Source organism: Falco cherrug, chromosome 4 (genome assembly GCF_023634085.1).
Source record: "Falco cherrug isolate bFalChe1 chromosome 4, bFalChe1.pri, whole genome shotgun sequence".
Classification (NCBI taxonomy): domain Eukaryota; kingdom Metazoa; phylum Chordata; class Aves; order Falconiformes; family Falconidae; genus Falco; species Falco cherrug.
Genome location: NC_073700.1, coordinates 46,668,616 through 46,696,554, shown reverse-complemented (window position 1 = coordinate 46,696,554; position 27,939 = coordinate 46,668,616). Strand labels below are relative to the sequence as shown.

General features: G+C 46.1%; 1 protein-coding gene across 2 annotated transcripts in view; it reads left to right on the top strand.

The window, feature by feature from the left end:
* Window positions 1–27,939, top strand: part of STK11 (serine/threonine kinase 11) — a 48,884-nt gene that overhangs the window by 15,527 nt on the left and 5,418 nt on the right. For both annotated transcript variants that reach the window (XM_055708095.1, XM_055708094.1), the window contains exons 3-8: window positions 342–431; window positions 1,660–1,792; window positions 2,226–2,362; window positions 2,877–3,004; window positions 10,642–10,699; window positions 22,557–22,750. In XM_055708095.1, coding sequence (XP_055564070.1) covers window positions 342–431; window positions 1,660–1,792; window positions 2,226–2,362; window positions 2,877–3,004; window positions 10,642–10,699; window positions 22,557–22,750 — 740 coding nt within the window. The remainder of the gene's footprint in view (window positions 1–341; window positions 432–1,659; window positions 1,793–2,225; window positions 2,363–2,876; window positions 3,005–10,641; window positions 10,700–22,556; window positions 22,751–27,939) is intronic.

Sequence of the window (27,939 nt, the reverse complement as noted above, 5' to 3'; positions counted from 1 at the left end):
CACTTTAGACCATTACCCTATTTCTGTCCCATTTGTGAGATCTCTAACTTAATTTCTGTGGAGTTTGCATCCCGCTTTGGGTCTGATCACAGAGCTGCAGCTGGTCATTAAGCAGGAGAATTTTCCTGTGGGTTCTTTGCCACCTTCTGTTAGAGTTGGAGGAAGGCAGCTACCTTGGCAAGTGCCCCACAACTCGGGCTCTAGCTCTCCAGTGTCTGTAGACCAGTAACAGGTCTGTCTGTGCAGCAGCCGTCCAGTTGCACTGGAACAGGGCTGCAGTCCTCACACAGCGTTTGCCTGAGAAGTGTTTAACCTTGAAGTTTCCTTAACTCTGCCTTCACGTATATGGTGATGGAGTACTGTGTGTGTGGGATGCAGGAAATGCTGGACAGTGTCCCAGAAAAGAGGTTTCCAGTTTTTCAGGCTCACGGGTAAGTACAGCTTTGTTCCTTAGGCTGTGTTAGCCTCTCACCACTGTGCTGTCTTGAATTCAAGAGCACGTTCGACCGTGTTGCTTAGACTGCTGGCTACACTTTAGAGTAAACCAGGCTTTGCGTAATAACTGCATCTCTTACATCCATAGAACAAATGAAAAACTGATGAAGTGGGGGCAGGGATAGCGCTTAGATTCTGGGAAGCGAAAACATCTTTGTATTGAATTTTCTGTTACTTTTTGGTTTACTTCATGAGATGCATGACCTGGCCCCTTTCCTACAGCTCTGCCATTCAGCAAAGATGGGTGCAGGGGAGGAATCTGTAAGGACTCTTGCCCTGCCTAAATGGAGGCAAACCATACAGTTCAGCGTCAGAAGAGATACTAAAAGGTCTTTGGATGGATTAAGGATTGACAATATATCCAGCATGATCTGTTAGCTTGTTTAGTTAGTAGACAGGATAAGCTGAAGCCCCTTTCACTCTGCAAGTAAAGTAACCTTAGAATTCTGGAAGTAGATGCAGGAAGATTGTCATGTGTATCAAATCAGTGTAGATTAGCAAATCTGTGGTAACTATACAATTTTATGGTCGTACTTTCCCATTCTGTTTAAAAAGATCTTTGAGATTGCAGATGGCTTAAGTGAAATACAGGCACATTAAGTCAAGTAGTATTTCTGGATATTACAAAACAAAAAACATGCATGCACCATTGTTGCCAGGCTGTCAGTGTGCAATGCTTGTTATGTTCTGGTAACGGCTTGCCAATAATCTCTGACCATAAGTGCAGCGAAACACTCCTTTCTACTGGCTAAAGGAAACTTTTCCCACCCCCTGTTAGAGCAGACTGTGCCACTGAAAGAGCATCTTTTGCTGGCTTAACTTAGCCTAGACTACAGCAGGTGTCAGGATTAACTGTCAGGTCTGTGTCAGTGTGGTGCTCAGCGCTTAGAAAATACACAGAGGTGTGAAGAGGGCTTTGGAGTGGAGGAACCTGGAGTCTGAGGTGGTTAACACAGTGCTGCAGAGCTCCGACAGGTAACTTCTGACTTTGTCAGAAGATGAAATGCCGTTTCGTACAGACCACAGTTCAATTTCAGGTTCCTCATCAAATGTAAATGTATTTCTGACATGTTTCCAATAACAGCACTCTTTGCTTTATGTTTATCAGTTTTTCTTAGTCTATGGAAGTGCTTGGCTTTTTTTCCTCTTAACTCTTTCTTGCAGGTACTTTTGTCAGCTTATAGACGGCTTAGAATACTTGCACAGCCAAGGGATTGTCCACAAGGATATAAAACCGGGGAACCTCCTGCTAACAACCAATGGGACGCTAAAAATATCCGATTTAGGCGTAGCAGAGGTATGTGGGAAATGTGACATTCCAGGTTTAGGTCACCTTTGTGGTGTTGATTGACTTATTGTGCTTTTATTCTGTTGAACTTGCAGAGTGCTCTAGAGTGACTCTGAATATGTATTGCAACTGGCAAAACACTTTTGTTAACAGCAGCACAAAACTTCCATCCTGGAAGCGTGCAGAGGAAGGCCACAATCTCAGACAAACCCAAAAATGTGGTGAAATGGGGATAAGCTATATAACCTTATCCTTCTTACTATATGAAGGCTGTCTCAGCTAGGTAGGAGAGGTGCAAGAGGTGTAGTGGCATGTTCTCATGATGCGTAAGTAGATGTTCAGTGGCAGAGTTTTCCTGTTTTGGTTCCCAGGTGGAACTTTTCTAACAGTTACAATTTGCTTGCCTTGGAAGTTTGAAACTAATCTGTCTCTTCTACTGTAGGCATTGCATCCGTTTGCAGAGGATGACACGTGCAGAACGAGCCAAGGGTCGCCAGCATTCCAGCCACCAGAAATTGCCAATGGCCTTGACACCTTTTCAGGCTTTAAAGTAGACATCTGGTCCGCAGGGGTCACACTGTAAGTGCCCATCCAGCACTCAGGAATCGCAATAAAAAAATATATAAGCCCCCAGATAGCTCAGTCATGTGCATCTGCAGTCATTGCTGCTCTTCTGTATGTTTTGGGGAGGGGCAGGGAGGGTGTATGTCTGTTGGTCCCTCCTTCGGAGGGGTTTATGTTCCCCGAAGTCCTTGTAATTCTGAAGAAAGCAATCTTTACTTTCAGTGAGCCAGCCATTTCTCAGCATCCGAGATGCACAGCTACTGCAATAACAGAGACCACAAATATCTCCAGTATTTATTTTTAAGTTTCTTCTATCCCAGCTTGTCAGGGAAATGTCTTGGTGGTTTTGACTCATGTGAATGAAGAGGCTGTGATGAAGGAAGGCTAAGTTTAAAGAGGCATTCCAAATGCTGTCAAATATTTGTCTTTGAGTTTCCTCTTGGCTTCTCTTGGTTTATGTAGTCACATAAGAACTGAAGACCTGTTCTGTGAGCTTTATCTTATACAGCTTCTCCTTCTGCCTTTACAGATACAACATTACAACGGGTCTATACCCTTTTGAAGGGGATAATATCTATAAATTATTTGAAAACATCGGGAAAGGTGACTACACAATTCCAGAGGATTGTGGTCCTCCACTCTCAGACTTATTGAGAGGTGAGTCTCCCAACTGTCTCTAAAAGGGTAAAATTTATAGATGCCGCAGATGCTCAGCTTGCATAGTGCTGGGGAGAGCTTCATTCCAAGTATCCTGTGAAGATACAGGATCCTATTAGAAAGGGAGGTTGTGCTTATGAACCTCGTAAGACTTTGAGAGATCTTTAAAACTGGTGTTTTCATGAGATACCGTAAACCCTACGTGGCTTGCAGTCACTACTCTATAAAGAGTTGGTTTTGCATTATGTTTCTTGTGTTCCAAGAAGCTTTTAAATCTAAAGGCAAAGCCCACAAGAGGTTAAATTTAAAATGGCATCACAGCACTGATGCAGGTTTTGTAAGTGAGAACACTCAAATTCCTTGTCTGAGCTTTCTGTGATGAGGAATAGTGAGTACTCAGGTTCTGCTGTCCTTCCTCATCAGCCTCTGCTCTGAATTTCTGTGCTGCAGTCCTGGCTGTTGCCTCCTTCCCCCCAGATTTAGAGTTGCAAGGATACTGGAGCAAAGTGACTGCTGCCCACTTTCACAACAGGGCTGTGGTGGAAGCAGGAGTAGCGCTTTCTCGGTAGAAGCAGCTTGTGGGTTTTGTTTGTTTGGGGGGGTTTGTTCCTGTCACAGCAATAGTTTGAGGTTTAGCGTTGAACAGTCTCTACTTCTGCAAGCTGAATGGTCAGGGCAGCAGTTATGCTGTGCGTAGCAGCCTGCTTGGTGATACCCATTTGGCAGCAGATGGGATAGGATTTGAAGACGTGGGAGATGCTGACCAGAGTTCATGCTGCCTTACTGGCGGTGGAACAGCCAGGTGTGGTAGTGGCCCCCAGCCCTCAGCTTGGGCTTGCTTCTCCTTCATTGTTTCCGGCTGTTTGTGAAAGATCAGACCTCAAATATGAAATGACGCTGCCTTGTTTCAAGTGTATTTTTCTGTTTTTTGTGCTACACGGGGTTAAGAAGTTAGTGTGGGTGAAGGGCTGTGGGTCACTGAGCAAACCAAGTTGGTTTGCCCTCCTCCCATTAGCAGGTTTGCTCATACTATGTGTGTTATTGCTAAACCAAGGGGTTGTGTACTGTGCCGTGTCCTCTGTGTGGTCACGGTGCTGTTGCAGTTTGTGGCTAGCCAAAAGGTTCACGACTTCGAAGCGGTTTATGGCTGCACTTCATGCTAGAAACGGCAGCAGTTTTGCCTCGGCAGGAAGGGCTGCGCTGCCCGTGGGCTCCTGGCCTTTCCGAGGATGGTCACAAGGAGCTGCAGCTCCAGCCTGGCCCCACTTTCTCGCCCCATCGGGTCACACCGCAGCCTGGTGCGGTGCTGGCGATGCTGGTGTCCTCACACGGTGCCAGCTGCCTGCCCGGTGCAGTGCTGGGGACACGAGCATCTTCACGCAGTGCTGGCTGTGTGCCCAGTGTGGCGTTGGCGACTTGAGCATCCTCGCCGTGGAGCCAGAGGCAGGCATCCTCGCTCGGTGCCGCCTGCGTGCCGGGCGGCGGCAGGTGGTGCTGTCTGTCCGAGCTGTGCCTGCTGCTGCCTCCGGCAGGGCTCCCCGCAGCCCCCCGCTGCCGAGGAGGTGGCAGACCCCCTGCAGTCCTACTCATAGGAGACTATTTTAGCTTATCTGGCACCACGCCGGTAAGTTATTTCCATGTGTTTCAGAAAGCATTAACTACCGTTAACAGCTTTCGGAAAGCATTACATAAGGCATAGCTTCAAATTGCACTCAGCGCAGCTGGTATCTTGGCCGTTCTGCTGAGACTAATGTGGCTACTGCTCACAGCCCAGCACTTTGACTGATGTGTGTTTCATGTTGGATCTGCCTGCCCCAGGGAACGATGTCCTGATCTACGTGTGGTGTTTGATTTGCGAATGCTGACTCAAAACATAGCCCTTTTTATGAGCTTGGGAATTGCCCAAATGGAGTAAATCCAGTAGTCAGTCTAGACTGGCAGCCAGTCTTCTAAAGCATCCAGCAGAAATCATTTGAGGTTTGTGATAAGCCTCTCAGCTGCACTTAGTGTTGTCCCCCAGGGAAAATGAGTGTGGCAGTTGTTTCTCTTTTCTTGTCCTGAGGATATTGGTAGCTTAAAATCTTATGCTTCATTATCAGAATAACTCCCATTTTAAGTTCTCTTTCCATCCCTTGTATGAGACCTGGAGTCAGAATTTCTTTCTTTTCTTTCTGCCTCATTTTAAACAGAGGAGCCCTCGCACCTGATGCCCTTTGTCCATCTCTTACAGCCTCAGTTGCCTCGTTCATCCTAGCAGCTGTCTGTCTTCATCCCTTCTGTGTTTGGACACTACAGAGATGCAAGTCGAGTGTGTTCCATAGGCAGAGGAGCTTGCCTGGGAGGAGATATCTGTGTGTCTCTTACCAATTTGACCCTTTCTTCCAGGGCAGTGGGATGCCCTAAGGATTCTTCTGTCTGTCCTCCCTCCATCTCACCTGAGAGCACTCTCCCACCCCTCATCTTGTCATATGTACCTGTTAAGCAGTAAAAGCTGGCAAAAGCTTCTAATATTCCCCTTGTTTGGTTTGACACACTTTTTCTAGTGCTTAGAGTAGCTGGCAGACCTGAGGTGATTGAATTAAGGAGTGGAATTGCTGCGGCTCGCTCCACTCTGGAGGCCTGAGCACCTCCACAGCCTGGCAGATAGCAAAGCATCTGCTGCAGATGAGGGCTGAGCCTTGCAGTGGTGATACTACGTAGCTATGGTGACAAAACCTGAATGCTTTATTTAGTTCATGCGTTTCCACCAGAACATCTGCATTTCCTGGTAGGTGCCTGCTACTTCTGCAGCAGGCTGAAACTGAATCGAAAGCCTGCAGATCAGATATTGTCAATGACTGGCTGATGCTTTCGTATGAGCAGCACAGACACCCACAGCTCAGCTCTATTTCACTAGAGACTTTGTTTTGCCTTTGCATTGCTTTTAAAAGACTTTTAAAGTACTCTGCAGTGCTGCAAGCATTTGTTCTGGTTTTCTTGTAAGGAAGAATTCAGCATGTTGCAGAGTGCTTATTTGCTCTCTGGCTAGAAGTGCTGTGTTGACCAGAATACCAGTCTAGCTGTGAAGCAAACACTAGCATGCACTTTTTAAGGTTGGGGGGTTTTTTTCCTGTTCTTTTGTTGACTACTTTTGTAGTGGGTTTTTACTTTTTCTTCCCCTTGAGTTTGTTTTTCTTTGTTCCTCTTTCCAGAAGAAGTGGAGTTTAGAGGACTTTAAAGCTTCTACAGTATTTGAGTTGTAAAGAGACTTGCATGACTGTATTTCAACAGATTAGTTGGGATGCTGTTCCTCTTTTTGTCTCCCTAATCAGGGATGAAGCTTTATTTATACTCTTCACTGAGGGAGAGAAGGGCTAGTACTGTTCTGGCTTCTGTGTGTGCAGTCAGTAAAGATGTGTCAGAGTGGAAGCGTTTATAAATAGCCATAAGGTTCTTCTGTCACCATCTGCACATGACTTATCAACTTGTATGCAATTTGTTTCTGGACAAGAAAAATGCACAAGGTCAGCTTTTCTTCTTCCTTTTCTAATGTACTTTTACTGAAAGATAAAGCTCTGAGACTGCAGTCTCTGCATTAGACATCTAGATTGACTTCCAGGCTCTGCTACAGACTTTGTGACCTGGAACAAGTTAGTTTCTCAGAGTTTTGTTTTCTCACTTTTGTGTAACCACCGTGACCTTTCATTACAGGAATGCTGAGAGGATGTGCATTCTGATGGCAGTGGGATGCTTTAATTCTGTTAGAAGCAGGGAGTCCCTGGATCCAACTGGTGTCTATAACCCATCCAGTGGCAAACCTTCTGCACTTGTTTGATCAAAGACTCAAGGTTTGCCTGCAGAGGGAGTTTCTGATCAGAACTCCTGGCTGTGCTTGCAGAGGATGAAGGAGAGGGGAAAAGTCCTGTCTCATTTTACCAATTGGACTTACACTGCTTTTACATCGGTTCTTTTAAATGTTGATCTGAGTTGGAGGCTCTGAAGTGAAATCCAGGTGGAGTTCATTAACTCTTGCTGTTAGATTTCTTCCTTCTCATAGCTAAGGTTGTGCTGTCTGCTGAAAACGAGATATTCTACCAGATGATATAATGCTGTGCTTGCTCAGCATTATTGAAGTGTGTGGGCTGGAGTCTGTAAGGAGCTCAAGATGGGTTCATGGTCTCCAGTTTCTGGATTGCCACTTGACATGATTTGGAGGGGGTTTGAGACTACTGGTGTGCTGTGATGAACACAATATCCCATGTACGGGCATAGTGAATCCTTCTGAAATACCACGGGAGCAGAGGTTTGTAACGTAGGCATACTCATGAAGAATTGCCCTGTTACACTGTGTCTCATCTCTACTCACAGATAAACTTCATGGAAATCTTTACCGTAAATGGTAGAGAGTATGTGTGGTTACTGTGGGCAGACACTTAGGTGACTTGACTGGTGAATAGTACATGATGTTGTGTCTTGATGAAGTCTCTTTTCAGTACAAGACTTCAGCCACAGAGCTGCCATGGGTGAGTCACAGAGCTGAATGCATGAACATACATTTTTGGTGCTTGGACCTTCTGCTTTCCTTCAAACGTTGCCCAAAATACAGTCCTTTTTCATTAAAGTAAATTTCTTCTTGGTCAGTTATCATCTTGCAACTCTTTTTCTGCAGCACCCTAGTGAAATGAATCCCAATCTGAAAGTGCAAGAGCCTTGAGGAAATCCCACTGTACTTCACATTCCTGTGAAGAGTTTCTAGTTGTATCTGCTTGGATGTGCAGCAGCTTATCCTGACCTTGATGATAACATGCTGGATTCCAAAAGAGTCTTGAAATAAATAAAGGGGGGGGGTGTGTGCGGTGTCCTGACTTACCTGTTTCTGACTACATTAATAAGGTAACCTAGCCAGTTCTTGCTTTGGTGTCCCCTAGACTTCATGTAAGATCTCTCTGCAGTCCTATTTCTTTTTTTTTTTTCCTTTTAAAAAAAAGCCAACACATTTGTGCAGCTCAGCTGTGAAACTACTGCCTAATAACCTTATTAATAGGTTATTTAATTAGGTGTGGGATATTTTTTTTTCTCTGAACCACCTTCCTGTCTTGTTCCTCTTCTTGTAAGGTGAGGAGAAATTCCATCAAAGCAGGAGAAGATTCCTTTACTGCAAGGGAGGTTGGGTGCTGGAACAGGTTGCATAGGAGGGTTGTAGAGTTTCCATCCCTGGAGATGTTTGAAACCCAGCTGGACATGGTCCTGGGCAAGCTGACCCTGCTTAGAGCAAGAGCTTTGCACGAGGTGATCTCCAGAGGTCCCTTCCAACCTCAGGTGGTCTGTGATTCTGAGAAGGCTGCAGGGACTGCTAGGGATGCATGCTGGGGTACAAAAGAAAGGAGGAATGTGCATTGCAAGGACCCTTGCTGCGGAGAAAGGCCCTGATAAAGGCTGTGTTCAGTGTTAAACTAATTTTTTATTTTTTTTTTTAACTGTAGGGGTGTTTGTTTTGTAGTACTCCCTGAAAAAAGAAGGGCTTTCTCCAGCATCAGTTCATTAACAGTGGATAAAGTGAGGAAACAACTTGGAATTAGCCCTGCAAAAGCTATGTATCTTGCATTACAAGCATTGCAGCACCTTGCAGCGAGATTCAGGATCAAATCCATTCTCTGCTGAAGGTGGTTCAACTGTACCTTCCCTTCTCTCGCTCTTACTGTGAAACCATCTCAAAATACCCTTTCAGTGGTGTTCCTCAGTAACAGACCTAGCAGCTGAGCTGTTCGGCTTTTGGCACTGTCACTGGCATTAATCACCTCCTGCCACACACGGGTTTGGTCTGGAGCTGCTGGTTGCTTGTTTCTGGGGCTTTGGCCTATTCAGGGGAGAAGATACCAGATATAAGGAACTAGGGTCAAGGTTTAGAGTTCTTGAGCAGGGAGCTGTTGCTGTAGCTCCAGTTGAGCTCAGCCGTGTACCCCTAACATAGCCAAGTGGTGGTTTTTATGGTCTCAACAAGGCAAGTACAAATTTCTGGTGTGCTCTGTCTAAATTGCTCTGAAGAATTGGGCTCTAAAGATCCCAGTGACTTGAGTTTATGAGGCCAGTTGCCTCTGATGCACTTGACCTTCTCTAACCTGGAGAGGTCTTCCCATGTTTCTTTAACCTCCTTCATGGTGATGTCATGTCGATCAGTAGTGACTCCATCTGCCTTAAAGCTATTGGTGCTGTCATCAGCACTGATAAACCTTTATGAATTGCCATGGCAAACTGTACTTTGGTTTCTGGGGGGGAAAACTTCAGTCCTTCCACCCTGTACATTTTCTGTGCCCATATTCATTACTGTTAGTAATGTGATACAAACTGAACTGGCAAGGAAGATGTTCTGGATCAGCTTTTTTTTAATCACATGTACTGCTGGTGATTTATCTCTTCCGTTGGCTTTGGTCAACAGTATTGCACAAACTCGTCTGTGAGGCCCTTGCAACTTCTTATTTGAACTGCAATGTCTCTTTCCAGCCCTCCCTTCATAAATGTCCATCCAAACGTATCTCCCATCCTTGTGTTTTTCACAGTGTCCTTGTACTGGCTCTCACCAGCACTCTGCACTGTTTGCTCCTTATCCTGACGTTAACTCCTGTTTGACACTGTTCTGCTTCCTAGCCTTTCTTTTCTTCTGGTTGCTGGAGACGAGGTCCTCCTGTTCTCCCACCTCTTTCCAAAACCTTCCTCTTCATGCTGCCTGTGCAAGACTCCAACGGTGCTAGTGCTTTAAGAGCAACAAGGAGATAGCATCCAGTAAAAGCAAAACTCCTTGTAACGTACAGCAGTGAGACTTTGTTAGACAAATATATTCTTGGAACCTTCATTGGAGAAATCTTGGTTGCTGCTGCATGAGACTTGTTAGGTCACGTTGGGGCTAGTTTCTGGAGAATATGGCAAAATTTGCCACTTCCCTTCTGTTGAGTTGTGAAGCTTTTTAAAGGCAGTAGAGCAGAGTGGGCATCTCATGAATCTAAGGAATCCACCTCCCTCTCTCCTAGAGAGAATACAGATAAGCTACTTTTCCTCTCCCCCACTCTCTCTCACCCCCACCCCAGTTGTCTTAGCAGATGATGCCAGAAATCAAACTCCTGGCTAGGGCAAAAGGATGGACAGTAGGATTATTTTTTTTGTCAGTTCTCCTCATCTGTATTTCCAGAGTAGAATTTCACTAGACTAGAATTTCTGGGATGCTGAGCAACTGGATAGATGCTGTGCCTAAGGCTTTGGCTCTTCCATGGAGAAAGTTCAATAGCATTATCTATGAAATGCAAAGTCTTGATGTTCTTTGCCTGAAAACATACTTGGACATATGATCCAGGGCTGTGCAAGCCTCTGTCCCTGCAGCGTGGAGGAGGAAAAGGTCGTATCCACTTTGCAGGTGGGAAAACTGAGGAAGGAGACTTGATCAGGTAGTCAGCAATCGAGTTGGGATTTTGTGCTGAGCTTCCTGTGACCAATGCAGCATATTCTTCCTGGAGGTAAAGGCTTCCTAAGCTGCCAGGAGGGCTGGACACACCAGTTGCTGTTGTGGGGAGGGAGGTGGGAGGGAAGGGTAGAGCTTTATGCTTCCTGTCTTCAACTTGGCTGAGAGCATCTGTGATCACACCTGGACTTTTTTTCCTTCTTTTCAGGGATGCTTGAATACGACCCAGCCAAGAGATTTTCAATACAGCAGATAAGGCAGCACAAGTGAGTGTTCAGCTTCTTCCTATTAGTCATTCTCTTTCTGCTTCTTATGCTAATGTACCTGTGCTATTGCTCTCAACTCATTTTTCCTTTTGACAGCAGACACATGGAAGTCACTAGATACCCTTCCTCCAGCTCTGCTGGAGCCCTGGCAACCCCTACTTGGCTTTTTTTCCTCCTATTAGAGCATCCGGTTAAAACATTTGAATTGCTAACTGGTAAATGATGAATATGTTGAAAATATGTTCCTAGCATGACTGGTTCTTGATAATTAAGGGTTCTGGATATTTTTTTCAGAGGTTAGCTAGTAATAATGGAGCAGAAGAACAGGGGTTCCTTAGAGCTGGGTTATTGAACTAGGACTGTTTAGTACTGTGTGTTAGTTCTGGTTTTCTGGACAGTCTGGTGACAGAAATATCCCTTGGTATTTGCTCCATATGGAATCAGTATGTAAAGAAGTGTTCCAGGACAATAGGATTTTTTTTTTCTTTCTCTTTAATGTCATACTCCTCCCTCCCCCATATCCTGCCCCTTTATCCTTGCCATTGTCTGGGGGGGGGGGGGGGGGAAGGCCCCGTTATCTCTGAGGATTTTTTTTTTTTTCTTAAAGGATCTGTTTGAACATGCTGCCTCTGAGCAGAGATTTCCTGGGCGGATAAAAGTACAAGAACAAAAAGCATCATAAGGATGCTTCATTGCGGAGGCTGCATTAGCTTATCTCCTATTTGAATAGGAAGTGCTTCTGAGGACAGGCAGAGCTGCCTGCTGGACTGCAGCTGCTCGGCAGAGGTCCTGCCTACAAGCTTGCCCAGAAAGCTTTTGGGAACCTTGTAAAAACAAGGCTCTGATCCTGGAAGGTGATGGGCCTGCTCTGTGCTGCCTTGCAGGCAGGAAAAGCACTATTTTCTTGTTGTCTCTGGAAAAAAAAAACCGGCGGTGGTAGCCATGTGCTGTCAGATGATGATCCCTGGTAGATGTTATGGCATGGGAGGCATCTGCAGGAGCCACAGAACAAAACCTGACAGGCTTGAACTGCACTGGCGTTCTGCAGAGGAGCAACTGCAACCTACCCCTGGCGAAGATCAAAGAGGCTGGGGAGGCAGGTCTTACGGAGCTGCCTGGTCAATTAATTAAGCAGTCAGGCTGACTCTTTTAATAGTAGCCAAGCACTGTGCATTGCTTGTTTCACTGGGTCTGGGAGATGATGGGAGCAGGCATTTGCTTTTCAAGCCTGCCTTGCCTTGTGCACATGCCTCCCAGTAATAGTGGGCCATAAAAGAAACTGCTTGGGGCTGGCCTCTTAAATGCTGCCTGGCATTTAAAGCACCATATAGAGCTGGTCTTCGAAACAATAGCTCCTGCTGTTCCTGACTGTCCTCCCCTCTACCACTGAGGACTAGAGTGCTTCAAGCCAGACAGCAAAGCACTGTATGCTTTTGTACTTCGTAATGAAGCAGTTCTCCTGTTCATTACAGCTAGTGCTAGGGCAGTGATCAGCTTGCCGCGCGGTCAAACCGATGCTTTGTCAGTGAGCACTGTAAAGGAGCATGGCAGGAATTAACTCAATGGAGTAATTAGTAGGTGTTGAGAAAAGCGCTTTCTTTCCTATCGATGCTGTGGGTGCAAAGGCTGCGGTGAACTGTCCCGAAGCTTGGGGCAGCGTAGCTGGTTCTCATGTGTCACTGTCTGCGAGGTATTTGAGCTAGTTATCCAACTCTGTATACTTGATTTTATACTTCTCCTGTGTGGCAGGGAGTTTTTGTGTCAGCTTTGCCCAGCTGGAAGCAAAGAGGTTTCTCTAGAGAATCTGCCTGTAGTTAGAAAGCGGGAGAAACTGGAGCACCCTTCTGGCATGGAGGGCAGTCGCAAATCTCCTGTGCTGTGTCGGCACAGCCTGCCCTCTAATCGGGCACAGCTGCTGGTGGTGAGGCTTTTCATCTCATAGCCCTGAGAGGGGCTGAAGAAAGACTCTACCTGCAAACACAGGAGCATTTCCAGGGCTTAGTCCCTTATTAGTTTTCTGTGAGCTTAGCCAGTGCTTCTTAACAGGCTTTTCTTCCCTATTAGTAATTGCCTCCTTCCTCCTGCTGTGGCATCCTAGTAATTACATCAAGCACAGCAGAGCTTGCAGCCTTGGGCTTTGGATGTGTCTGTCCATCTCCTTTTTGTGGAGTAGCATTGTGTGAAAGAATCCAGCGTTTGGTTCTCCTGGCTGTTCTTTAAATAGAAGAGAAGCTTAGCCCTGACCCTGATTTCTAAAATTTTTTAAGTTGAACAAAGCAATCGGAAGGACAGCAGGTAGCCATTCAGATATTGTCAGAGGGTTTTTGGAAAGCATTTTAGTAGGAAAAGTCTTGATTTCTAGAATCCTTAGATTTCTACTGTATGTGGGAGTAATAGTCATTAATGATTTCGGGTTTCTCCACACTCCTCCCACAAAAGCATGTGTTAAGGCACAGGAACTAGACTATAGAAACATCAAGCGACTTACCCGGGCTGCCCTGCTGAGATGGAGACTGGCTCAAACCAGAATTACCCGGTGCCTTTCCGTGCTGCTGGAAGTCTCCTTTTATGTCTTTGAGCTGATGTTACTGGTGCCTTGCTCATACGGAGAGCTGGGATTATCAAAGTGCACTGAAAATCAACAGGAATAGCCCCTGTGTCCTGGGCAGCAGTTTTTTGCGGTAGAGCCAAACGCTGCTAGACCAGGCTCGTGCCAGCACAACAGCAAGCAGCCGTGTTCCCCTGTCCTGCAGGGAAGGGTGCTCCCAAGGAAAGCATCACAGAGCGGGTGTCCTGTGGCCGTGGAGCTGCTGGGCACTCGGCATCCAGCCAGAGCTGGCTAAACAGCTCGTGTGGCACCTTCTAGAAAGTGATGTTTCTTGCTCTCGTAGTGGGATCAAGGATAAAAGGCTTAATCAGCGCGTCAGGGGAAACACTGGGGAAGTACTGAGTGTTGCTCCATGAAACAACAGAGCTGCAGCGGGCAGAGAAGGCAGCCTGGCATGTGTTTATTGCCTGGCCACAGTAATTCTGCCATTCCTCCCTTTATTCTCGTCAGCTATTCCACACGCTTTCCCCCCTTCCAGTGGCAGCCCTGTCTGAACAACGCTGTAGGAAGTCTGCTTAGTTTTAATACCTGCCAGCTGCCTTCCTCCTCTCCTCACTTCTGTAGCTGAACTCTTGCATCAAACTCGTGTTTCTGCACTTTGTTTTAATTCAGCAGGACAAAGCTAAATTCTCTTTGCTTTCAGAGGCTTTTCAAACCTAGTCAATCTGTGCAGTGCAGACCTACAAGTTGTAAATTGAAAGGAATTAAAACTCTCTCAGCCTGTCATCTTAAGAGTTTATGAACTGCCAGAAGCTGACCCCTGAATAACAATGAAAGAGCCTTGAAAGCTGCTCTTCCCAAAAGGAGCTGGATAGGATGATGATCAATGGAAAAGTGATACGTTTAGTTCACCTCTGTGAATATTTTGTACTCCCGGGGTGGGGATGTGGGGCAGTGAAGAAAAGCTGCCAAGAGCCAGGGAGTTAACAACCTGTTCCCTATAGATTATTCACCATCTCCTCTCTACCCAGTGCTTTTGCTGAAGGGCTTAATGCGTTCACTGCATTTTGTAACCAATTCACTGACCCTGCTGCAGCACTTAAAGTGATGAAGTGGATGCAGAATTCTACCTCTGTCCCTTGTTTCCAAGGCAACCATCTTGCCTTCCTTCTAGAGAAGTGTCACACTTAATTTGTTCAGTCATAGATATAATTGCAAGAGTTTATAGCAAGAAAAGGAAGGCACTTCCACCTTTTATTAGTGGAGATGCAAATTAACCTGCTGGGCTAGTGTCTCCTCCTGACCTCCTGGAGGCTGCTGTGCCACCTTCCTGAGTGCTTTTGCTCACCGCAGAGTCCTCCCCGAGAGGTTTGGAGGGTAGCTGTTGGGTGCTCTGCCATGCTGTTCAAACCCCAGGTACTGAACCCCTTGGAAATTGGGATTTGTTGCCACTGTAGACTCCTTTGCAGGCGCTGAACATGTTCCTTGCCTTCTGTGCCTGCATTTGAGGGAGTGGAGGAGTTTCCCTTAACCTCTGCTTCAGCATGTACACTCATGGGCTTTTCCCATCCCTTCTCCATCACGGTGTCATGCAGTAACCTCCCCTCAGCAGGACACAGACAAAAAAAGCACTCCTCTCCTTTTTTTGCCAAGGCACCTGGGTCTGTCTGCCTTCTGTGTGGCAGGCATGTGGAAGGAATCTGGTTCTTCTGCCCACGTTCTGCAAATCAGTTTCATAATGCAACTGTGTGGGGCATGTTAAAGGAATGTGAGTCTCTAGAACCCCTGTCCTCATAGGAGTCTGAACTATCCCCTTTGGCCCTGGGATCAGCTAGGGGAAAATGGCTTCTTTCTTACTCATTTGTATTTTTTTTATGAACCTGGCTTAAAAGCATGGATATTTCCCTATTACAGGAGTTGGAGCAGTGATTGGAGTGATGCCGATATATATTTATTGCTAGCATGTGTTGCCTTTCCCCAGGGCATACTGTTGTGTGTCTTCCACGTTTGTCTGCAAGAGGACTGAATTAAACTGGAATGCTGTTAGTTGCTTCTTGTGATGCCTGTGACCTTCCAGTAAGCTTGAAGTCCTCGTGGTGTCACGGGAGGTGGAGAATCATTCATAACCGATTCTTGCTGGCAGGATGGTGATCTGCAGCTTTGCATCTGGTTTCAGAGAAAATTGTCCGTATACAAAACAAGCAAACTGAAATATTTGTGACCTAGAATGGGAAGTGAATTAGCTGTAAGTATTTGGAAGCTGCAGCTGTGCTTACTGATTCTTATTTTAACCTTGCTTATCCCAGGACTTGAAAAGAGCAGAGTGATGACTTCTGATGTAAAATTTGAGCTTGGAAGCTGCAAACCAGACAGGCTCATTAAGCATTGGTCAACCCAGATTCCTTTTTTCATTCAGTCCTTGACCCTTACTGTCTTATCCCCGTGTAGATCATAGCAACCCGTCTGGATGCTACTTCTTAACTGGCAGGATCACAATTAATACTTGTGCAATAATTAAAACTTGTGGTGGTTTCTGTGCTTTGCAGGCATTCTCAACAAGCTTGCAAAGTAATAGGAAACAATCTCTTACTACTGTTCCCTTCACTCTGTTTCAAAGAGCTAAGAGTAGCTAAGAAATGTTTCACAGACCAGAGAGGAATCTGCCTCTTCCTGGGGATGTTCTGGGCAAGGGGCGCTTTTGAGATCTGCAAAAGCTTTTCTTTTCCTTCAGCGGTAAAGCAGTAGTCTGCGAGCACCAGGTAAATGGCTCTGTGCCGGTGTAGTTGGCTCAGAAGACGTCAGTGAGCCTGGGAGTAAATGGTGAAACAGGGCACTCTGTCAGCAGTACTCTAATCCAGCCCGTGTTTTAGGGTCAGTGGTTGAAGGCAGGATGAGGAAGGACTTGATCTGCGTTGCTGACCGATGGGAGAGTTGCACTGTGGGAGGGTAGCTGCTTTCTGGCTTAGTCAGTGGCCAGTTGAGCCAGATTAGGGCATTTGATGGAGCCAGTGATCCTCAGATGAAGAGCAAATCTTCTCTAATAACATTTAGCACCAGTGCAGAAAGCAGAATATCTGTCCCTGCTGGAAAATTGCTTGCCAGGAAATACTCTGCTACTCGATACAGAACTGCTTGAGGCTCCTTCCAAGAGTCTTTGATTTTTCTTAGAACTTCAATGAATTTCTCTTCTCACTCTATATCCTCATTACCATATATGCATATGCAAGTATTTGAAATCACCTCCCAGAGGATGGAATCATTATGACTAGAGTACAGTGATTCAGGTTTCTGCTGTTAATAAAAACCTATTTTTACTCTCCTGGTAAGTAGGGCAGAAGGAAAGAAAAAAGCAGAGCTGAGATACAGCAAAATGAAAACACTAGTTGCTATAGACTTCTAGGCTTTCTCCCGTTAAAATACTCCTTTTAACAACAGTCATTCCGATCTCATTTGTCCTGTATATTCTATTTTTCTTAGGTCCCTGGCATTTAGTTTGGATCCCTCTAGCTCCAGTGCCCCTGGCAAAAATAACTGGTGGCTGTGTTGGCTTTTCTGTTTCTGCGCTAGATGATCCTGCCAGCCTGGATCAGCCTAGGCTGAACTTGCTATCTTGGCAGTCGCTTCCTTGACGAAAGCAGTCTCCCAAGGAAAGGAAATCAAATGATCACATTAGGAGTGCTGTGTGCCATGCGCATCACCAGGAAAGCCATCCACAGGCTTTGTTAAAACAAACGGTTGCCCCAAATCTAGTTACGCTGGACCTGCTCGCTCCTGTTAGTCCAGCGGCTGGGATGACTTTTTACTTAACTCTTGTAACCATTCTGTGATGATTCTATGCCGACGCTACTCCACGAACCAGAGGTTGTACTGACAGATGAGATCTGCATTCAGTTCTCTGCTGTTTCCCTGAAGTATCCTGCAGCTTCCAGTATGGTTGTGGTATGACCGTGGAAGAAATGCCAGTAGATCAGCATCGGTGTGGAGGTGGAACATCCCAGCCTCAGATTTTTGGGGTCTTGCCCATCCGTTCAGACTGTCAGCATGGAAGGACAGAACATGATTGCTTGCACGACATGGACATGCTCTGTGATTAACCAAAATACATTTATTTTTAAAACTTCAGGCTATAGGGACTGCTTCACTTTTTTTTTTATTTTTTTTTACTGTCCTTCTCATCAAGCAGTAGTCTTACTTTAAAACTCCATCACCACAGAGAAAACAGTTCAAAGATGCTAATTGTGAAGCAGGGTGTTTCTGGGTCAGGGTTCACTCCTCCTTTGAATCCTAGATGATTTGTCCCAATAGCTGCATTTTCATTTATCTCCTCACTCCTTGCGTTTGCTGGGTAGTTACGTTAAAATGCCACTTTTTTTTTTAGGCCTACTGTCAAAGCAATGCAAGACTAGAAGAAAATTATAATTACAGTTTTTCTGTGCAGGAGGTGCATCCAACCCTTACTTCCTAAAATGAATTTGGAACTGGAGTGATAAAAAACAGATGGCTCAGGTTTATCAGAGCTCTTTGATGACTGGCTTCAGGCCCTCCTCGGTGGTTATTAGCCAGAAGTTACTGGATGCCTGTGCAAACTATGGAGAGGGAAGCACTTAGGTCACATCAGGCTTGTCTAGGGCAGCAGTCATCAGCCCAAGGAGTGACTATACCGTGAGGGGATAATTTTAGATCTTGCTCTGCTTTTGAGGTGTGTTTTCAGAGAGACCTGAAGTTGCTTCCTAAGGCAGCACCCTTTTGTAGCCTAAAGTAAACTTGGAAAACAGGGGGGAAAAGCTTAGACTTTCTAGGCTGCCTCTGTGAAAGGTTCTGAGTGTCCCTTTGTGCAGGTAAGTGGCATCCACATGATATTTAGCAAGGTGACAAGAGCGCAGTTGATCTGGTGAGGCTTTTCTTTCCTTTGCTACTGTGCAAAGACCAGGAAGAACAGGTCCCAGGGGGCTTAACCAACATCCAGCCCACAGCGTAGAAACAGGGAGGCTGATATCCGTGCCAATTCAGAAGTTTATCAGGAAAGCAGGCTGCAGTTCAGGAGATGATCCTAACTGTGGGAGGGTTTGATGCTTTCTGACTCTGTGTCCAGCGACCCTCCAGGGTAAGGTATGAGTGAAGTGCCCCTGCAGGACAGCCTGCCTGCTGGCAAGGGCAGCCAGCTGCTTGGCACACCACCTTTAAAGGCAGCAGAACATCATCTGTCTGATGTTGGCTATCACCTGACCTTTTCATTTGCTAGCCCGCGGCACCTGATTTTTCCCTGTTGCAGGATGCGTTGCAGGGAAAAAAGGAGTAGCAGGAGGTGCTTGGGCTGGAAAGGTGGTTAGAAGTACCTGGATCAGGAGGAACTTCTGGTCCCACCTGCATTTAAGAGAGGATCGCTAGGAGTGTGGAGGCTCCAGCAGTACTTCTAGGAAACTTTCGGTGCCCACGTGCAGTGCTGCTAGATGTCCCAGAGACAGGCCAGCGTTGGAACCCTGCTATGGAAATACGATAAAAATGTAAGAGGCCACCTATATGGCTTCTGAGATGCTGATGTATGTGATGCAAGCCTCTTGGATTCTTGATCTGATTAAGAGCAGCTTTCAGAGCTGATACCCTTCACTGGGCAGATGGTAGCACTTTGGCAATGGTAATAGAAGTCCCTTGAGACAGGTAGGATAAAAAGTGTTAAGCATTTTTGCTGTGGTCTTGTTGAAAACTGCCTGTTAAAGGAGCTTGTGAGTAAATACCGCTCTCCTTAGACTGACATTCTGCCCGCTCTTTGTCATGTGCTGGGTTAGCCTCAGCTTCAGGACAGGAGATGTTTCTTCTTTTTCTTTTTATTGCTTTGACAATAAAACTCGGGAGCTCTCACAGCTCTGCTAATAGGTTTTGACTTACAGGTGGGTACTTTGGCCTTGAGTTGGCAATGGAGAAAATGTTTGAGCCCTGAGTGTTCCCAGGTCCTGAGCTGCCCTTCTGTAGATGTCCTGCACTCCGGTGCGTCTTGCAGCAGACTTTAATATGCTAAGTTAGTTTCTCCTTAGCTGATAAAGCACCTGGTGGATGGAGCACCTCGTGGAGTGGCATACACAGCTGTTGGTGTCCCTGCAGAGTTGTCAGCAAGACAGACTTGCCTTTCTTGACACTTGCCCTCTCTTGGTTGTTACATATTAAAAAAAAAACCTGCAGTGGTATAAAACTGGCTGGGAAGTGTTCCGTTAACAAACCGCACGTACTTCTGAATATCGGGGTAGAATGGGACCATCTTGTTATAAACGATAACAATTAAAACATTTTGGGTTCAATCAATTTAGGTTGAGAAACAATAAGCAAAAACAGCACTGGGTGCGCGGAGAACTCAATTAGTTCCATCACATGCACACCTGAGTCCTAAAAGCAGCAGCATCTTTTATACCAGCATCTTCAACAATCTCTTCTCGCGGATATTCATCCTGCTTTTTCTCCACGGGGTCGTTAGGGTACACCTTCTCCTCCTCTTGGCTCTTCTTTGGCAATCTTTTCTAAGTAGGGATTGCCTCAGAGGAAGGGGGAGTTTTTATATTAAAGGAGAAGCACATGCGCCTGTTCGTTACAATTGTGATACAGGTTATAATGGTCACAAACCATTTTAGATTTACACAGGGTACAACAATTACACTTATCAGACTATATTCTATTTTGACATGAATCATGATTGCGTTTATCACAAGCCCCCCTTCTGTTTTTATCTCATTGATTCATGTTTTAGTTTCCAATTCAATAATAGCTTTTTGTGTTGTAGCCATTCCTTATTTCTGGTTGCATAATCTGTATAGCTGATAGTATTAATCAAATAAAACATTGAATTAAACAGGGGATAAGTAACAACCCCCCAAATATTCCCAGGAGTACAATACTCACTTTGGTAACTCAATTACATACAACAATTGGTAAGATTAAATAACTATTACTCTTTGTTATATTTTTGACAAGTTTTACAAACAGATTTTTAGCAGCTGTGGGAACTTCATATTTGACTTCCATTTCCATCTCATGACAAAACCAACTAAGTAACAAAGGATGTTCTTTACCTTCTCCTTTCTTTATCCATCCCTCTGTTTTCTCAATATAAAGTTGGAAGTATAAAGGATGTCCACACCTTCCCACAGGGTTACAGTCAGGACCCATACCAAGAGAGGTCCCGTCAGGGTCATACTGCTCAGCGGTCACCGCCCAGGGGTTGCAGCCCTCGGCAGACCTTGTCAGCTGCAGCACCGATTCCCTCTGGTCTTGCCCTCTCCAGTTTTATCAAGGTGTGCCTTTCTTTTCCAACACAACCAACACAAACGGAGGTCGGGGAAAAGTAGGTTCCATCAGCTACTAAAGATAACATCGGTTCTCTTGTGCTTTAAATTTTTGTAAATTCAGTTAGAGTTTTTACCCTTTTACAAAGTCAATATAAATTTCCCCAGCCGTTACATCAAGTTCTTTTAAAAGTAGGTTTGGTATCCCCGGGTTCAGTTACGACTCTCCATTCCTTTATTTGGTCCCTTTACCCTTGAAGCATGTGTCCACCCCTTTTCAGCCATCCTTATTGTCATTTCTGTAATTTACACCCATAAAATTTTAGGAATTGTTCCACACAAGGGCTCTAGTTCCCTTTGCTGAGTTTCCCAGACTGCCATTGCAAACATTTTTGCTTTCACTTTTTGTTTTCCCTCATCCCTCTGTACATACGCTTTCTGAGCTTCCTTCAACAATTCTTGTAATCCTCGATCTTGCCAATCGCCCAGCTTTTCCAGCTTCTTTATTATATCCCCCCATGATCTGGCCACAAATTGGATTTTTAGAAATGCTTCTCTTGACTGGAGAGGCTGGGTTGGTTATTCCAATTCGGGTTCTGGCTAGGCCATTTCTGTTCCCCAGGAAGGCCTTGTTGATACCTTCTTTCCCACATCTCTATTCCTGCCTGTCTAATCATAGATTTTTCTTTGGCTGTAAATAATATTCCTAAGATAGATTGTATTTCTTCCCAGGTATAGGTATTAGGACCTAGGAACTGGTCTATTCACTTTCTTCCTGACTAAAGGGTTCTTTATTATTCACATATATAAGTTCAATGTCTTACAAATCCAAAACATCCAAATACCGGCCAATATACATAATCTGGTCGAATTTCCTCTCTCGTCCACACTTCCATACAGTAATGGACCATTTTTTCCTTAGTTTTTTCCTCTTGAGATGGCCAGTAACCCCAATGCCTGACATTGTTCCCAAGGGACTATCTAGGGGAATAATTTTTGGGTATTCTTTTCCCTCCTGTGTTTCCTCTTCAAAACTTGACTCCTGTTGGCCCATTTTAGGAATTTTGTGGCAATTCCTATCGCCCTTAGCAACCAATCAGCATCTTGCAGGGGGTCTGCACCCACCGACGATACCTGGGAGTGTTACACTCTTGGTTGCCGATACCAATGTCTACAGGGGGTTTAGGGCCTTCCACCCACCCGCGAATCCTAGGACTTTTACAGTGGCTTCCTATCGCCCATAGTTACCGGTGAGAGTGTCCTGCAGGGGGTGAACCCTTCACCCACCCACATACCCTATAGGAGTCGCGATCCCACCCACGAATCCTATAGGAACCGCTTCGGTCCTTCACCGGCCAAGTCCCTCACGGGAGTTTGGAACCGCGGTTAGAAGACCTCCACACTCGCTTCAGAACTCGACTCCTGGCTCCGAACCTAGAGTCCATTTCCAGAATTAGGTTCCGTCTCAATCACACTCTTACACACAAGCAACCGATCCCACCCAACCGAACGGCTTCCCTTATACTCACGACTCCGTCGTCTTCGTTCGGATCTTCGTGCACCAGAATTATGGGTCCTTTCTACTGCAGCTTTTCCCTAGGAGCTCCAGTCCCTTTTGGTTATTGTTTCTCTTTTGTTCGTTGATCTCCGGAGAGTGACCCAGAGTGCTACTCTCAAGCCACAATCTGTGGGGCACCCCTCAAAGAGTCACAGTCCTGGAAAGCGCAGTGAGATCACATCAGGGTCACCAGATTGATATAAACGATAACAATTAAAACAATTTTATTTTGGGTTCAATCAGTGTATTGAATTTATTTTTCAAGCACATGTGCCTATTCATTACAATTGTGATACAGGTTATAATGGTCACAAACTATTTTAGATTTACACAGGGTACAACAATTACACTTATCACGCTATATTCTATTTTGACATGAATGATGACTGTGTTTATCACAATCTCATAGTGTCAAGGATTTCTCCGTGCCTTCTGAAAAGTGAAGCTGTACTGATGAAACTGCTCTTGGATTCTTTGCAGTTGGTTTCGTAAGAAACACGCTCAGGCAGAGGCTCTGGTGCCCATACCTCCCAGCCCCGAAACAAAGGACAGGTGGAGAAGCATGACGGCGGTGCCTTATCTGGAAGATCTGCATGGCTACAATGAGGAAGAAGATGATGACTTGTATGACATTGAAGATGATATCATCTACACTCAGGACTTCACAGTACCAGGTAGGAGAGGATGATGCTGGGATGGGTAGGGCAGAAGTGGCTTTTCGTTTTTTCTTCTTTCTTTCTTTGTTAAAAGCTTTTTTAACAGGAAAGGGCTGGAGGTCTGAATAATCCTTTCAGCTGTAGAGGAGACTATTGATTATTAAGTGGTGCGAGTGCCCACGATGCTCCAGAGGCCTCGGTCCTTTATTTGATCAACCAGAATGCCCCTTCCTGTGTGTTACCTATGTGCCAATTTCCTTCCTTCATCCAGTAACAGCTTGTTCCTGCTGGACCCCACTGTTGAGCACATTTAATTCTTTCAGCCAGTTTTGCTAGACTTGAGTTATTTTGGAGCTGAGCTGTAAAATGACACGGTGTTCAGAGTAGATGGCACATCTGGGGAAGAAGGGTGCTTGTAGGCTTACACCGAGACCTTTTTTCTGCTCCAGTCTTGGTAACTATCTGGTTAGAGAATTACTTCTTTCTTTTATTAGGGATTTCCTGTTGTTTTAAGGTAAGTAAACCAGTAAGTACCGGGGGTATGTTGTTTTAACCGTGTAGTTCTTCCAAAGTGGTGGTAATCGAGTAGCTTTCCTTCTTTGGCCTCTCTGTGCCTGTAAGCCATGTAGCTTGTGAGCAGAAGGCTGAAGGGCACGTCTTTAGTAAGACTAAAGACAAAAACTGCTCAGCTTTACAGTCATCGAAGCAGCGATGTATGATACTGTATGATCAAGCCAGCAGTTTGTCTTGCTGCCTGTGTTCTCACTGCCTACATCAACAGAACATGAGTTTCTAGATTAATTGCTCCAGCCTAGTTTAATTGTTTTGGAGGCAAGGTGTCAAATACTGTTTGTAGGGATGCTGATTTACTTCATCACAGTGTGATTGGAAGTACCTTTCCTCATGGTAAGGAAAGCCCTAGTTTCTGTAGTTCAAGGTTAACCCAACTGCTTTAGTTTTTCCTTAGTGATGGCCTGGTGGGCTTCTGTGGACCTGAGTAAAAGCAAGGATTCACCAAATCTTGCACCAAAGACCTTGTTTTTTCTCTTTGTTTCCTGGTTAGGCGGAAATTGCTTTTATGAAGCACTGTCATGGAAGAATAAAACATCAGGCCTTGAATTTTAATAAGCCTCAAATTGTACCCAATGCTTAAAATTTATTTGGGCAACAACTGGAAGTAGGGTTAGCTTTCCAGGCAGTGCCTTCCAGGGGGAGAAGGGGAGAAGTTGCTCTGAGCTCAACTGGCTAAGCCAGCGCTCCGCTCCGTGCTGTATGACATCCGGGGGTGACAGTCCCCAACAGGGTGGCTGTTCAGATGTTCAGCCAAACGGATACGGAGGTGGGTCGGAGGTGGAGCCTGCCAAGATGACGGGAGCCTCATCAGAGTGAAATAGATCTGTTTCCAAGTGCTGATTCACTGGTGACTGTCAGGTAATTTATAACCTTTTTCTAATAGAACTAATGTCCCAGTGCCAGCTGGGTGACCTGCAGAGCTCTGTCCTTTGCTCTCTTCTTACATCCCACAGATTTTGTGCTAGAATCTGAGCGGGGGCCAGGCCTTTCCTCCCAGCTTAGCGGGGGTTTTTTGAAAGGAGGGATCCTCTTAAAAATGCAGCAGACACACTGAAGCACCTACTTGATTGCTGGGGCCTCTCGAAGTGCAGAAGCAGGAGAGAAAGGGACTTGCCGGATGCGTTCCCTGTTGTCAGAGGTTAGCCATTTTCTTCTGCAAGAGCTCTCACCAGGTGCAGCCCGTGCGTGAGTGCCCGAGATGTAATTCTGCAGAAGCATTGGGGATGGAAGCCCTGTCACAGTGTGGCCTGAGCACAACGATGAGGCTGTGAAGCTTGAAAATCCATAACCAGCATCACTTACATCCCTTTCTAATTTTACATTTTCTTTTCTGAACTGGCTTCAAGAGGCAGGAGGAAGGTATGGTTGGCCTGTGTGCGCCCATAACGTCCCTTGGAGGGCCAGCCTTCCAAGATGAGGGCTTCTGTGAGAGTGGATCTGTTGCTCTTGGTACCTGGACTATCTCCCAGCCAACCAAAGAGCCCACAGGACAGGCCGTTAATGCTTTCTTTTTTGGTGTCACTCTGGAGAATAAGCTTGTACATGTCTCTAACGGTGCTCTGTTGCTTCCCTGTGCGTTCCCAGCGGCAGAGGAGGAAGCTGAGGCAGGGCTTAGAGGACAGAGCGGAGCACTGAGCAGTCATGACCAGCTCTTTGGAGAGGAAGCCATGTTGCCATCGGCCATGGGCGCAGAAGAGGAGCGTCAAGCTTAGCCTAGGCCCCAAAGCCACTGCCCTCTCGGGCTTCCCATGGCCTGAGCTAATGGCAGTGGCCGGAGAGCGCAGGATCCTTACTTCCCCAAGCGGCATCAGGACCCTACTTATCTCCAGGATAGTTGTATTATTTCCAAAGCAGGTAACTTTGTTGGGCAAGGGGATAATCCCTTAGGTTTCGGCTTTGCATTTTTAAGCAAAGGGGAGCTGTAGGGGTTCAGCGTGCTACAGAGGAAGGTGGTTTGTGGCCCCTTTCCGAGTGGGTTATTGAGCTTGTAAAATCCAGCCCGTTCCTGCAGACCTGCCCCACAAATGATTTGGGACAAAAGATGCATTCCTGTCTGTTCGCGCTCCACTTTAAATGTTTTGTTTCTTGTTAACCTCTCCAGTGGTGATTAGCCTGCGTTGCTGTCTGGTTCACACACTTCGGTGTGGTTAAAAAGTGGAAGCTTGGGCAGACTTCCAGCATCAGAGAGCGGGTGTGTGTCCGGCAGGCCCCGGACAGGGCTGGCTGTCCCGCTTGCTCTTGAGGGTCCCTGGCCTGCGACTCCGCAGCTGGGTGTCGCGCGTGACCGTCTGCATTTGGAAAAACATTGCGCTCTGCCCTTCCTCTGAAGAACGGCCGAGTGTGCGGGGTCCTCTCCTCGGCCGGGTGAGAGCCGAGCCCTCCGCACCGAGCGGCCGAAGCCTCGTGCCCGCCCGTGCGCGGTGTCCGCTCCCAGGCTGCGGCTGCGTCCCACGGGCTGCATTACTGCCCCGTGCATGCCCTGGAGCCCGAGCCGAGCCCCTGCCGGTGCAGGCGCTCCTCCAGCAACCTGTGTACCTGCTGGATGTACCCACACACGCAAGCAGGTGACTGCGATAGTGGGAGATCATCTCCAGAGCAGTAATATCAGCTATTATACGCTCCTAATGCAAACAGCAGTATTTAAACCCAAATAAGAGCTGTCATTTCCAAAGATGACAGGCAAATTACTGGAAGATTTTTTAAGTTCTCATGTGTCATTTGTGCTGTTTCAGAGGGATTAGAGACCTGAAGGTTAACTGTGGCCCCCGTAGACCAGTGCTTCCCATGTTACAGTTAGCCAGGGTGGATAGGCTGTGGTTTAACTTGATGAATGGTGATGGTTTTCACCTTATTTCAAAAGTTGTTGCTTAACTGCTTAGGTAGATAGTGAAATGAAGCGTTGCTTCCAGCCACTCTGAATGTCCTCTTCCCAGCACTCGGGTGTTAGGCTTTTGTAGCGTTGGTGACTTGAGTTGGATGCATCCATGAAGGGTGGATTCTTTGGGGGCTATCAAACACAGCAGTTCAGGTGGGGGCTAGAGCTCGGGAATTCCCCAGGGAGCCATCCAGAGCAGGAGGAGGATCTCTCTGTGCTGGATGTTCTGGTGCTGCTCCTGCACAGCTGTCACTGTAGGTAGGTCACTGAGTATGAGCAAATGCGGGTTTTTTACCACCCTTGATTTGGGAACATAACTTGCACGTGGAAGAAATTCTTCTCCCTCAGACAAATCACCTCTGGCTTGGCTTGCCCTAGAAAGGACAGAAAGCGTAGTCCAGCGTGCCCCCAAACCCGGCAGGAACAGATTTCGCTCAGGGTTAAGCACTGAACAGCTGAATGCTGGTCCACCGTGGTGGGTCCTCTACCTTACAACTTCTGATCCGGCTCTGATGGAGGTCAAGCTGTTCACAGGACTTGTATGGAGCCCTGAAAAGAAGGCTGTTGCCAAAAAACAAAACAAAAAAAGGTTAAGAGGGGTTGGTGAGATGGGATATGAAGGTGCAGTTTCCAGGTCCAGTGTTTGTGATGGACAACAATCCCCTCACCAGAAGTGCAACACTCTTAGCAAGCTCCTGGGAGGATTGGGGTGAGGAGGGAGCCTGGTGTGGGTACACCATGCTCGGGTGGGTTTGCATGGTGTTTGCAAAGGCGGAGGGGCAGCTTGCAGAGAAAATAAATGTGGTTGGTTGGTTGGGTTTTTTTTTACCCGAGTCCTCCTGCAGGATCCTTTTGAACTTGCTCAGCTCCGTGCAAGTGTTACATTTCTAACGGTGACAGCATATTAAAACAAAAATTAAAAAAACCCTTGTAAATGACTGATCGATTCAGTTGTGGTTCTGCCGGGCAGCGAGAGCAGGAGTACAAGTGACTCATAGGTGGGAGTGGGTGTTCAATTTGGGAGGGGAAAAAGAGGGAACCTCATTAAATCGTGTATTTTTCGGAGGAAGAAGAGGCTTTGAGAATGTGCTTTTATTTTATTTTTTTTAAAGGCTTATTTAAAGATTTATGCAGCTCTGTAGAGAGCTTTAAATGCTGCACGCCCCTGGTTCAATCGGTGTTAAACATCTCATCCGAGGGAAGTGCTGAGGAGAGAATAACTGTGGCATTGAGCACGTGACAGAGCATCCTTTCCAGAAGTGGCTGCCGCCTTATTTTGTAGAGAGGCAGCATATGTCATAAATGGATGTAAGCATCTTGCTTGTTGCTTTTGTGCTGCGTTTCAGATTTGGAAGGCTGTGCTCTGCTTTTTTTTTTTTTTTTCTCTCCCCTTCCATTAACCCCTTCCTCCTCTGCAGTCCAGTCCTCCTGCAGAGGCAAACGGCTGCATAGCTTGATTCTGGGTTTGGTTTGGTTTTGGTTTTTTTGTTTTGCTCCCTTAGCATGCAGTCTGGGGTTGGAAAATAACTCCAGGACTGGAGTCTTTGAGTCAAGCCTGGTCCTTGGGAAGGTGCGTTTCTAGCCACAAATCATGTATGCGTGTTTGTGTCTGACAAACGCAGCAATTCAAAAGCTCTTCGTGGTTTTATTTTGAAACCTTTTTTGTGCCTGAATGAGCTGAATGGAGCCATTAAGAAATGTGAGAGGTGGCAAGGACGAACATGCACGTTCTCAGCGCCTCTCTCAGCCCTCCTTTTAT